This window comes from Numida meleagris, chromosome 11 (genome assembly GCF_002078875.1).
Source record: "Numida meleagris isolate 19003 breed g44 Domestic line chromosome 11, NumMel1.0, whole genome shotgun sequence".
Lineage (NCBI taxonomy): Eukaryota > Metazoa > Chordata > Aves > Galliformes > Numididae > Numida > Numida meleagris.
Window position 1 is genome coordinate 19,966,817 of NC_034419.1, and position 12,272 is coordinate 19,979,088.

At 40.4% G+C, this 12,272-nt stretch overlaps 1 protein-coding gene and 1 long non-coding RNA gene across 10 annotated transcripts in view; one reads left to right on the forward strand and one right to left on the reverse strand.

The window, feature by feature from the left end:
• The window catches only part of LOC110405032, a 111,368-nt gene that overhangs the window by 63,015 nt on the left and 36,081 nt on the right, over positions 1–12,272 (forward strand). The gene's annotated exons all lie outside the window — the stretch shown is intronic.
• FGD5 (FYVE, RhoGEF and PH domain containing 5) overlaps positions 1–12,272 on the reverse strand; it is a 113,684-nt gene that overhangs the window by 57,202 nt on the left and 44,210 nt on the right. For all 9 annotated transcript variants that reach the window (XM_021409897.1, XM_021409894.1, XM_021409902.1 and 6 more), the window contains one exon: positions 4,670–4,799. In XM_021409897.1, the coding sequence (XP_021265572.1) occupies positions 4,670–4,799 (130 nt within the window). The remainder of the gene's footprint in view (positions 1–4,669; positions 4,800–12,272) is intronic.

Below are 12,272 nucleotides of genomic sequence, written 5' to 3' on the forward strand. Positions count from 1 at the left end.
TTTTGGCATGTAATAATTACTATAACCACAACCCTGTGGGAGGCCCTCATTCTGCCAATGCTCTGTTAAGAATCTGCTTGTCCTATGTAGTGTCCGGTGACAGAAAACAATGGAAGGCTAGCTAATATTCCAACATATCCAGGCATCTTCCTCAAACTAGTAAGGCAATTCAGAAACTCAGGCCACAACTAGAAGTAGGTGAAACCTACCAGCAAATGTTGATTGTAGTCCATTTCAAGTTACGAAGCTGAGTTTCTTAAAATCAAGATAATATTGTCTGTATTTTTGACCCTCTTTTTAAAAGTGGAAATTCTGAGGCTGCTAAAAAAAAAAAACAAAAAAACAAAAAAAAACCACCAACAACAAAAAATAGTTCCACCAAAGGGAGCTCAGTTTGAATTTACTGTCTAGTCAAATCTATTAAGCTCAGGCTTTAACGGTAAAAAACAGTCATGGAGTTCAGGCTTGAATCCAGCTCAGTGGTAACAGGAAAAATCTGGGGTTCTACAACCTGGTTTCTGAGCATTTCTCCAGTGAGTGAGGGTTCAGAGGTGAGAGATACTGAGAAAGCCCGTATTTCATTTGATTCAAAGGGTTTGCTCCTAACAAGAATTCTTATTTTTTCTCTTTGTGGGCAAGCTTAGATACCATGATAGAACATTGAGAGCCTAGTAAAGAACAGCTATGTGTCACTTTCTGATAAATTGGAAGGGATTTAATTAAATGAACATATATAAAAGTCAAATGAATGAAGGATGGCCTGGAACCTCTTTTAAAATAGCATAGCGGGAGGATTAAAAGGTGTGAATCTCCATCATTTTTATAATTTAATGGCATCACTTTTTATAATTTAACTATGTGGAATCATAAAGAAAATAATTAAGAAAACTTAGAGCATTCCCTGCCTGGGAGTTCTCTGGGTTGTTATTTCATGCCAGTGGACTGAAAAGAATGAAATTAAGTGCTCACTTGACCAGAAAGAGTGGATTTTCACAGTTAGTCTTTCACAGAAGAATCAAATCCAGCAGATGATTTCTGATGACAAATGCTCAGCTTCTCAAGGTTTAAGGTACTCTCTTTGTTATTTGTTTGCATTTTAAAATGAAGTTGATGATGTCAAAAATACCTCAGCATATGCGATTGGCTACAATTAAAATTGTTTACAGAACAGGGATTCCAGTAGGTCCCCAAAATTTCTCCACATTCATGTGAATCTAGTCCCCAGGCGACACATCTGTTGACACAATTCCTGGAAAAGTGTGTATAAAGCTGTTTTTTTAAAAATACTTTTACTTATAAAAATGAACCTTAGGAAAAAAAATCGGCTGCAAACTGGAAATCTTTCGATTCTCCAGCAAGGAGGTTAGGAGAAAGAAAGTGAGAAAAAAATGAAACATCCTGCTTGCATTTTCATACAGGAATTCACTACTTTTGACAAGGAAAGGCAGAAAGTAGAATACAGCTTGATACAAAATAAAATTATGCTCATCTGGACACAGAGAGGACATTTTACCATCTAGGTTATTTCATGTCTGCATTTGAACTAAGTTTCCCTGAGGAGGGCTAAACAAGAAATCAAGCCAACAAACCCCAGAGGGTTATTTTTAATGTCTGCAAATATGTTTTTTATGAATTCAAATTCAGCTCCTGGTAGGCCAGCCCAAAACAGTTGTTTTAACAAGATTAGCTAATTTCCAAATCCATGGTACTGTTTTTGGCATCCAGACCAACACGTCTTTGCCAATTCTCCTGAGTAACTGTGCTTCTGAACTCTCTCGTGTTGTATAGCCTCTCTGTGTTGTCCTGAGGATTTTGCTCCAAAAGATATATCACTTCACTGGGGAGCTGGACAACTTCTTTGCACTTTGTCACTAGAGAGACAGGCTTTGACAGGGCAGCTAGTGTTCCCTTGGCACCCAGAAGATTTGCATGAAAATACAACAAAATGAGGCAGGAGCAGCAGAGTGGGAAACACCATCCTCTGTCCTCTGTAGAGATACCAGCACTTTCAGAGACAAGAACGGTGGATAGATGGAATTTATCCCACCCTCCTATCCTCAGTTACAGTGAGCTGGAAGCCCTTGTTTTTTTTTTTTTGTTTTTTTTTTTGTTTGTTTGTTTTTTCTGACACAATCTGAAACAAGAGCTATCTGGGACCTTGAAAGATTCCTGTATCACTATTATTCTGTGACTATACAGGAGAAAGAGAACAGTTAAAGATATTTGTAACCTTTTTTTCAGGACTCTGCACTGACCGTTTTCCCTATATAATTACTCTTACCTGGCCCATGTTTATGGCTTCACACAGTTTGCAGTTCCAAGGCTGTTAGATGGTGGAAAGAGTTCTGATTTTAGGTTCCCACTGACCCCCCAGATCAGTTGTCTCTTTTTAGGAGTCTGGGTCTTGGGGACAGATGCGACACACAGGGTTTGACAGCATGGTTCCCAAGACTCCTTTAGTCTGTCCAAAGTGATGCCTGCAGTATGTTTGGCCCATTTGAGACTACAAGAACAAAGAAACTCAGAGTTCCCTCCATGCCACTTCACTTTTCCTGGTCCAGCATACAAGCACAGGCTCCTGAATTGGAATACTAAGCAAAAGGCTTAGCCAAGGATGAAACTGCTGCTGCTCCAACCTCTTTTAAGACTCTGTAACTACAGCCCAATAGACTGCAGGATGACTAATCCTCCTATGGCCAGAATTATACTAGGAAGCTCATGTTATGTCTACTTTTCTGGCCTGCTTTGGCAGGCTAAATATATGTGTAATATAATTCATTAGCCAGCTTGGAAATACATCTGTTTTAAGACAGTTCCTTAGAAGCTTGTGGAAGTGAGATCTTCTGCGTGCTGTGATCCTTGCTCACAATTAGCTTGGTAAACAAGGCTGATTAAACAACTAGACGTGTGCTGATGTTCTCTACCAGCCATGTGAAGAGATCTGGTTTGTATTTACCTTAAGAGCAGGAGGGATACTTTCAGATAGACTCCGAAGCATACACTTGTTCTATAAGTGCAGCCTTCTGCTGTGACAGCTAAATTGTGTGGCTACCACATCACAAGAGAACAATAAAAAGGTGTGAGATGCAGTAAGGGAAAGAATTAGAAAAACATCATTTCCTAGTGTCTTCGGTAAAAAAATACAAAAATGATGAAGAAGCAGCTTTGAATTTCCTTCCAAGTGCTTGGTGACTGTATGCACTTCTCATATGGACACAAGCCGCTATTTTCTTTCCATTCTAAACTGACATCACAACTAAGGGATGCTGAGAAACCTCACCAGCTTTGGTAACACACTAGTGTATGCTCTATAAATGCTAATGGCTTGCCAGCTAATAGAACTAGAAAGGAAAATATTTTTCATTTAACAGCTTTAAAGGCTTTTCCCTTTCCAAAACAATGTGAAAACAGCCAAAAAATTTCATGCATCTCAGAGAGATACACGTTGAAGCTCCCATACATTCTCAAAGATTAGGTTGCTTATGACCATTTTATTTGTTTCAAGTTAGCAAATTGCTCAAACCATAGTTAATTCCACTGGTACTAGTGGCAGCTCAGCACTCTGCATGATACACCTAAAAGTGATACAGCATGCAGGGAAAACAAAGGAAACTATTTCAGAGATTAAAGCAACAACAATCTCATTTGCACTTCACTGCCGTTCTGTCTGCAGTTTCTTTTTTAGTCTCAAGAGCTGGTGCCCTGGTGAGGGCAAAATTCTGCTCCCCTCTCTTTACACCTGCCCTCAGACAAAGCTTCTGGGAATGGCAGAAGAGATTAAGTCTCCCTAGAATCAGTATACATAATGCTTCAAGTGTCCTTAACAGAATTGACCCTTACTCTGCCATTGACTTGGTTTTGGAGGAGCCATCTGTGCAGGCTCTTACACATGCCCATGATCAGTCACAAACCGTCTATAATCTGGAAGCCCTGTAGCTATGCTGACACTCACAGACCAGGCCAAAATGAGTGGCTGAGAGAGGTGTAGGAAATAAAGGTTTACCATATTCCTATGCAACCTCAGTTCCTGGGACTTAAATCGTCAGGCTTTAGAAAAACATACCAATTTATTACATAAGTACCAAATGGACTGTACAGCAGGTGTTTGTACTCAAGAGAGACATTAGGTTGTTGATAGTCTTATATTAGGTTTTAAGAACTGAAGAAAATATCTGTGAAAACCAAAGATAAATTTATGCCTAAAACTACCTGATGCTATTTCTTTAATAACTGAACTGTTAGTCAGCTCACTGGAGATTAAAACATCTTTGTATGGCCTTAAACTGTGGTCACGTTTCCTCAATCTCCTTCATAATTTGTTCAAGAGCTGTTTTATTCATCAGAAATCTGTAAAATAAACCCAATCATGAGCATATTTTTCAATGATGAGTGAATTTTGAGATGGCAGAGACCTATTAAATCATTTGCTCCATCTCCCAGCCAATGTATAACCTGTCTGAACAATGTATTTGTCATTGTTTTATTCAGTGTAGCTTTTAAATTCTCAGAACTGCAGTCAGATCCTTCTGCTGAGTGAGAAGTTTGTCCCGACATTTACGTCTGGCCCTTCTTACTGTCTGTGTTGCCTCCACTGTCTATCTTAGTACTGCAGTTCCTTGTTTCAGCTACATGTTACAGGGGTAAATTGTTGCTAGTGCAGCTCTTTTACCTTGTTGATGAGGCTGGGATCACTTTGGCTGCTCTTCTCATCTTCTGAACTCTTCTGTTCCTCATCTGATGTGATAACCTCCACAGGTATCACAGAGACCGGGCATACCTTATAAGGCTCAGTGTAGGCACTGTAAAGAGAAAGAACAGATCAGCTCACCAACAGCATTCTGTTACCTGCTATTGCTCAGACATAACAAATCCACACATTGTCCAGAACTAACCAGTCAGAGGGCAGGATATCCCTGCAGACCTTCTAAGCTTGGAAAGCAAGTTTTCTTAAGCTTTGCTTTTTGCGACCTGGATCAACAACCATTTAGGCAAGTAGACAGATGTAAACATAGCAGTGGGAAGGTAGCTGAATTTGTACAAGCTTCCCTAGAGGATCACTGCCTCAGCTTAGTTTGGAACAAAAATTTGACTGGGTTCATACTTGATTGCAACAATAACTGCTTTGTTCTTCCCTAGACGACTCCTCAAAATTGATGTAATAAAACCGTACTAACATTTCAGTGCTTGTTAGAAATGGAATTTAAATATTGTCACAATGTAACAATTGGTTTTCTGAGAAAAAGTATCAAAAGAATAAGAAAAGTGTAATTATAAAGGCATTACAGCATGAGATACTCAAATCTCATAATCCTTGAGTTGTTTCAAGGGAATCTGAATTCAGCTCCAGAAATGCAGAGAAAGTAATGTGATAAAAGTGTAGAATCTGGTGCATCATACAGGCCAGGGACTTCCCAGTATAACTTTTCTTTCAGGAAAAAAAAAAGATTTTTAAAATTAAAATTGCTAGTGATTTCAAATTCTCCACAAAGCATGACTAAAGCTATGTTCTCCAGATAGTCACTGCCTTTTGTGTTCAAAAGGTGCCCAGCTCCAAATTCCAGACACATGATCTGATTAAACCTTTGTCTCCTGGATTGGAGGCAGCCTTCTAAATTTGGTTACTGTGCAGGTACTTACAGATTTTATTGAAGTTATCCATATTCCTTGTCTTTTACATGAGATAGGTGAATGTCTTGGTATCTTACTATGCCACGTCTCCTATCACTTAATCATGCTAAAATCCCTGAACTTCATCCAGTTATCTATTAGCATCATCCAATTTACTAACCATTTTAGTACCAGCTTTTACTACTAACCAGTGTTAGTACTGTTCTTGGTACTGCAACACAAGACTTGATTTTGCATTATTGGTAAAAGGAGTGACATGCATAACAGTAACAACACCCATGTACTACCACCTGACTTTATTCTGTTTTGATACTCAAGCATCAGATTAGCGATTTTGGCCCTGTTATCATTGTGGGAGCATGCAGGTAAACACCACAGAGGCCCTAAGTCTTTTACAGAGTTCCAGGAGTAGGTTCCAGCATTCAGCCAACAAGACAAGTCATTATCTTGAGAGATAAAACCTGACATTTGTGGGTATTACAGTAGGCTGCTGGGGAGGCTCAGGTTGGATATAAGGAAAAGGTTCTTCACTGGGTACTGGTGGTTGAGCACTGGAATGGGCTCCCTCGGGAAGTGGTCAGGACACCAAGCCTGACAGATTTCAGGTTGGAAAATGCCCTCAGACCCATGGTTTAATTTTTAGGTGGTCCTGTGTGGAGCCAGGAGCTGGACTTGATAATCCTTGAGAGTCTCTTCCAATTTCAGATATTCTGATTCTGTGATTCTATAAATGCCTGGCCAACCAGATTGGTCTGGAACACAAGCACAACTTATTTAATGTATATGATTTCTTTAGTCCTCATTTCCTCTGAAATGTTATTAATTTGCATTGGCAGCTCTGCTTTATTTCTTTAATTTTCTTTGGTCCTAGCTGTGAGGAAATCTAATGCCTCAAAGTGAATGCTAGAGTGACAAGCAGCTGGGCAAAAATGAGTTAATGCAAGTGGGAGGGCAGTAAGAGACTCCCAGGGCCACTGACAAGACTTAGATTTCCTTTCAGAAACTCCCTACATTTCTGCCTTCACTTTCAAACTGCAAAGAGTGGTCTGTGTCTCCCATGCAGGTTTGGCTGTCTACCTTTCCTTTGTGTGCAGAGGCAAGCAGCTTAAGCAAGCTGCCCAGTGCATTTGCCAGCAGCTGCACTGTTCCTCACCATTGTCTTCTTTTGTTTATTATTGGTGTCTGCAGTTTTTCAGTGTGGGTGGCAACATAGTACTTCCGAAACACTGCCTAGCTACAGCAACAAAGGGGCCGCTGTGGATCAGCTCCACCCCTCATTTCTCCACTTTTATTGATGCTAAGTGCTTTATTATTGAACCCAAAGAGGAGACCTGCATGCTCCCAGACCCTGGCAAACATGTGACTCTAAAGCCAACCTGTCCCACTGACCAGCAGTGATAAATTAGAGCCTCACAATGCAGAGTCACAGATTGCTCATTTCAATAGCAATATGTTTGGCTGAAACTGAAGACACGTGAGTTGTTACAGAAGGTGTATTTAGATAAAACTGTTTTGCTTCAAGGGGCAGTTCTTAGCTGGAACTCCTACTCCCAGCTGATACCCGTATTCAGGTCTATCCTCAGGCTCAGTAGAGCATTTGGAATATTCTCATTATCATCCTATAACCTTTTCCCTCACTAATAAATGGATATTATTAACCTGAAAGGGGTCAGGCAGGGGGCAAGACAGAAAAAGGCATTACCACTGATTCACTGGGCTTTGCTTCAAGCCATCTCAAACTCTTTCTTCACTTCTGCTTTTATCTTGTAATTCATGTAAACTTCTCAACTGTTCTTTTGACCTCTTTGCTTCATCCTTGTTCTTTATCTAGCCCTAGTCCATTCTCCATGCCTCAGTGCTAGTGGAAATTTTTCTACTTAGAAGAAGTTATTGTAGCTGTCTGCCAAAGGAAATCCCTTTGCAGCTTGCAGTCTCTCATACTGCTCCCTCCAAGAGCTGAAGAATACAAAATGTCAGTAAAGCAAATAAAAGTGAGCAATGCTGGCACCTGGTAGTTTGAAATCGAATGTATGACTTAGTGAATGCATGGTCTGCCTTTGCATAGAGGTGAGAACACCTGCTTCTCAGGACACATTTTCACACACAGAATTATGGTACAGAGTGCCAGCTGTGCTAAGTGATGACAGATCTAATTGCTGCCTGGGTGTTTTGTTTAATATCAGTGCACAGGTAGTTTATTCCCTAACATGACTCATCAGCAAACAGCATGCTACTCCTGTTTTGCAGTTTCTCCTCCCACTCCAGATGAGCACGCAGCTTCTACTGCTGTTGCAAAAAGCACGCTGATCAGTGTATTCTGTCATCCTCAGGCGCATTCTGCATAGGGGCCCCAGAGCCCATAGGGGCAGTCATTAAGTAACTAAAGAACTAATCTGTACTTTATCTCCTACAGAAACCATTCTGGGCACAGTGGATGCTGAGTTTCTCCATACTCGTGTGTGCATCTGCCAGGTCTTATTCCACTAAATGCAGGAACCTGACCCATGAAAAAAAAAACATACATGACAGAAGAGTCAAGTCCTGACCTGCCCCAAGGGCCTCTTGAATGTTACTTTGTCCCATTAGTTATAGCAACAGTTGACAAAATTACTTCATCTTATATAAGGATAAAGTAAATAAAGATGCCTATAAAGTGCTATATTTTTCTGGGCGTTTCCAACAGCCTTGGTGGGCCTCCTTAGTGCATGACACCATGAATCAAAGAAAATACTGTATGTTAGAATGCAGTGTACTCTAAGGCAAAGTATTCTTCAGGACTTTTGCAGATCCCACGTCTTTCACATTATGGCTGCTGAGATGCACTTTCCTATTTAATTCACCAATACCTGTGAACTGTCTGCACTACTAAGCAAAAACACACAACTATTTCAATTACTTGTTGCTCGTGCTACACCTATGATTTCTTTTTTTTTTTGCAAAAGTTTGTCTACTACAAGGCTCATGCCACAGAGAGGCTCTTCTTTGTCCTCTCCAAGCAATGGCCTGAGCATCATCAAGTAATTGTTCTGTAGACTGGGAAGACTCTGATGACAAACTTAGCTATCCAAAGTGCATCATATGCTTACAGTGATGATATCCTGGTGATACCATTTGCACACTTTGGCTGCTGATCTCTGCTACCTGGCAAAGCTGAAAAGATAATCTCTTTTTCAATTCTCTCTTCCTTCCCACAACCCTCCAAAAAAATGAAAAAATAAAAAAAGCAATCTAACCGTGACTGAGCATACATGTTTTATCTGGACTGATTTGGCCGTTTCTGCTTATCAGTGTCTGCAATTTAAAAAATGAACTTTGCAGAAGACTCTCAAATTCCAACTTGTTATGCTAGAATCAGTTTCAAATTTGCCCACTTAATGTATTCACGATTATTTTATTTCAGAACCTCTGTGACAAGAAATCTGAAAATGTGATGCTTCCTAACAGGGATGGATAATGATAATAACTACTAATCATTAAAGTAGTAATGAATGTCCCTGATGTATTTTTGAAATGACAAGTGATTTATACTTTCCTCCTGAAGGGGGACAGATGGAGAGGTGTGAATGAGCTATGATTTTGGGGTTTTGTAGATATTCTGGCCACATAAACTGTACAGTTACAAATGCATCCCTTCTGCAACCATTCATATTTAATGCTGGTTATTTTTTAAGGACAATAGGTCCAATTTCTCTGAGCCCACAGGTACTGCAATGACAAATTGCTAAGACCTGCTGGTCAGAGCTGTCTCTTTGGATCCTGCTGTTCATTTCATCCCACCTGTAAATGATGGACACACTGCACTGTCCTCTTACTTCTATGCCATTGACAGCTTTTTTTAAGTTGAAATGTCTGCCGATGAAAAACCATTCATGCTAGCTGAAAAAATCAAACTGGGAAAAACTTTTTTTAATGCTTTTGAACCAAAAGCCAGATTTTGGGATGCAACTGTTTGTGGCCGCAATTTTGTAGCACCCTAATGCAAAACAGCTTCTGCTTATTAATGGAAAATATCTGATAAGCTGCCAAATTTTTATTTAATTTTTTTACACTATTCCTGTTTCTAAAATTGTACTTCCCCAAGTACAGAGGAAGGTAAGTACAAAATAGCACAACACTTGTTCTCCTTAATTTGCAGATGGGATTTTAATTACTCAACATTTTCCTCATTAAAAATTCTTCAGAGAATGAGCTAGCAGCAGCAAGAGACTATGGTGCAGTATGGCTCTGAGCTCTGAAGCTAACTCAGCACAAATGAAAGCAAGAGCAAGGCAGACACAGGAAAAGCTCAGTAGGCTTATTAACAGTTTAGCCAGTCTCTATCCTTACTTGCTCAGCCTTTCTGCAATTTGTAATTGTTTGTCTCAGCAGACATGGAATTAAGTTTCTTTCTCTCTCAGAAGATAAATGACTGCATTATGTTAGTGTAAGAACACATTATAATTTGGGAAGAATGCCTCAGTATATTGGTCTGGTAATCATTATATTGGTCTGGAAATCATTATGAATGGCATTATTAAAAGCTCATACAGTAGCAAAACTTGCAATATTGCCCAACTGTTGAATGGGCTTTGTTTATAGGATGCTTGCAATCCAGTGACACTGGCTTTTGTTTAAAAACACATCCCTAAATACTATGGGTCGCCTCTGCCCTTGGGATGTGCAACAGTGTGTTTGTGCCACTCTCCTCATTTTGCCTTTCTTCAGCCAGTCCAGCAGCACTCAGGTCTTCACTTGTGAGACTGTTCTGTACTGTCATACAGCTCCTGGGGATTACACATTTCTTAACAGCCAGGCTGGAGCTTTGTGGGACAGTCAACTTTAGAATCATAGAATCACAGAATCAGCTAGGTTGGAAAAGACCTGCAAGATCATCCAGTCCAACCATCCACCTACCACCAATAACCCCACTAAACCATGTCTCTCAACGCTATATCTAAATGTTTCTTGAACACCTCCAGGGACAGTGACTCAACCACCTCCCTGGGCAGCCCATTCCAGCACCTGACCACTCTTTCAGAAAAGTAGTATTTCCTAATGTCCAGCCTAAATCTCCCCTGGCGCAACTTGAGGCCATAAGTTCTTTAAATTGGCTGAATCAGTGCATGAGATGGCAGTGCAACAAAAATCATTTTATTTAGCCCCAGTTGCACTATCACTAGCAGAGGCACTGATACAGAGTAGGGAGAAGCTGTATAGATGCACTCTAGCTACCTGTGCACCTTCACCTGCGAACAGGTATTGGTCCATCTGGAAAATGGTTTTCTGGAGTCTACAGAGTTTGGCTATCCTGCTCCAAATGTCATGTTGACATCTGACATCAAAGGAAAAGGATTTGTGGGCTGAGCAGGCTTAGCAGGATTAAGCCATCAGGGAAGGGGAAGCCGAACTGATCGCTATCACAGCACAAGCTCCTTTGGTCAGGCTGCTCGCAAGTTGCTTGCAGTTTCTTTCAATGAATCTGTACGTAAAGAGATGCATCCTAAAGAAAGGTTCCTAAGTACCACTTGCCTTTTGCTCTGCCTCAGTAGTAATCATGAGTGGAGAATCGGTGTGCTCTCAGCTGTAAGGTATGTTTATGAATGTATTCCTGGGCCTCTCTGTTATTCTTTATGATACTTTTTGAATATGCTTCCCTTCCAACAACTGTCTCTTTAGCCATCTGCAAGGCATCTAGTTAGACTCCTAGGACGCACTGGCAATGTCCCTTCAAATTCCAGTGTAGTGTGATCATTTCTGTTGGGAAATATTTATAAAATATTTCTGCCTTGTAACTGAATTAGCTCCAACAGCATAGGTGTGCTATATATTTGTTGGCCAGGCTACAGCAATTCAGCATCTCCCTGAAACAGTGAAAACTTGGGTGTAGGGTTCAGGTTTTGCAGTTTTAGCCCCACAGTGATCCCTCCAATGTGAGACATATGAGAAGGGGCAGGACAGCGGAAGACTCCTGTGACTGGACGAAGGACATAGCATCATAGTGTGATGTGGCCACTGAGTAAATCCAGATTCTTCCATCCCACTTCCTTCATTCTCTTGTCTCCCTTAAAAGACAGAGAGACTTCTTCTAAAATTCCATTTCAGCAATACAAAATGCAGTTTCTAGAGAAACTGGAGACTGGATGTCTTTTCATTAATCACAAGAGTGTAACACCGTCACCTGCCAACCTGAGTTAGACTCCTCAGAGTAAATCAGCTCCTTTTCAAAGTAAGTTTCAAAACTTTCAGACACCAAAGCATGGTAAGAACAAATGCAGCACTTAACAAACCTGTTTTTTTCATATTTGAATTAAACCCCTTACTTGCTCCATAAGGTATACACAGTAAGAAGGATGATCCTAGTAACTAACTCAGAGGTCAGCCAAAGGGTATCCTGCCTAATGACTTCCAGAAATAGAGTCGAGGGTATGCTCAGATTTTAACCATTGCGGCAGCATTCAGTTAATTAAAACTTTCATCAGGTAACCTCCCTGCCCTCTCCCTGTCTTCTTGCACTCTAAATCACTAGTCTGTTCATGTATGTAACACAAGTCATCCTCTGTCCCTGGGGTAAATCCCCTACAAGTAAGATCTCACTGAAGCTAGCTGAGTGGCGACAAGCTTGACATATCAACTCAGATTCAGATATACTCAGTTTAAAAATGACT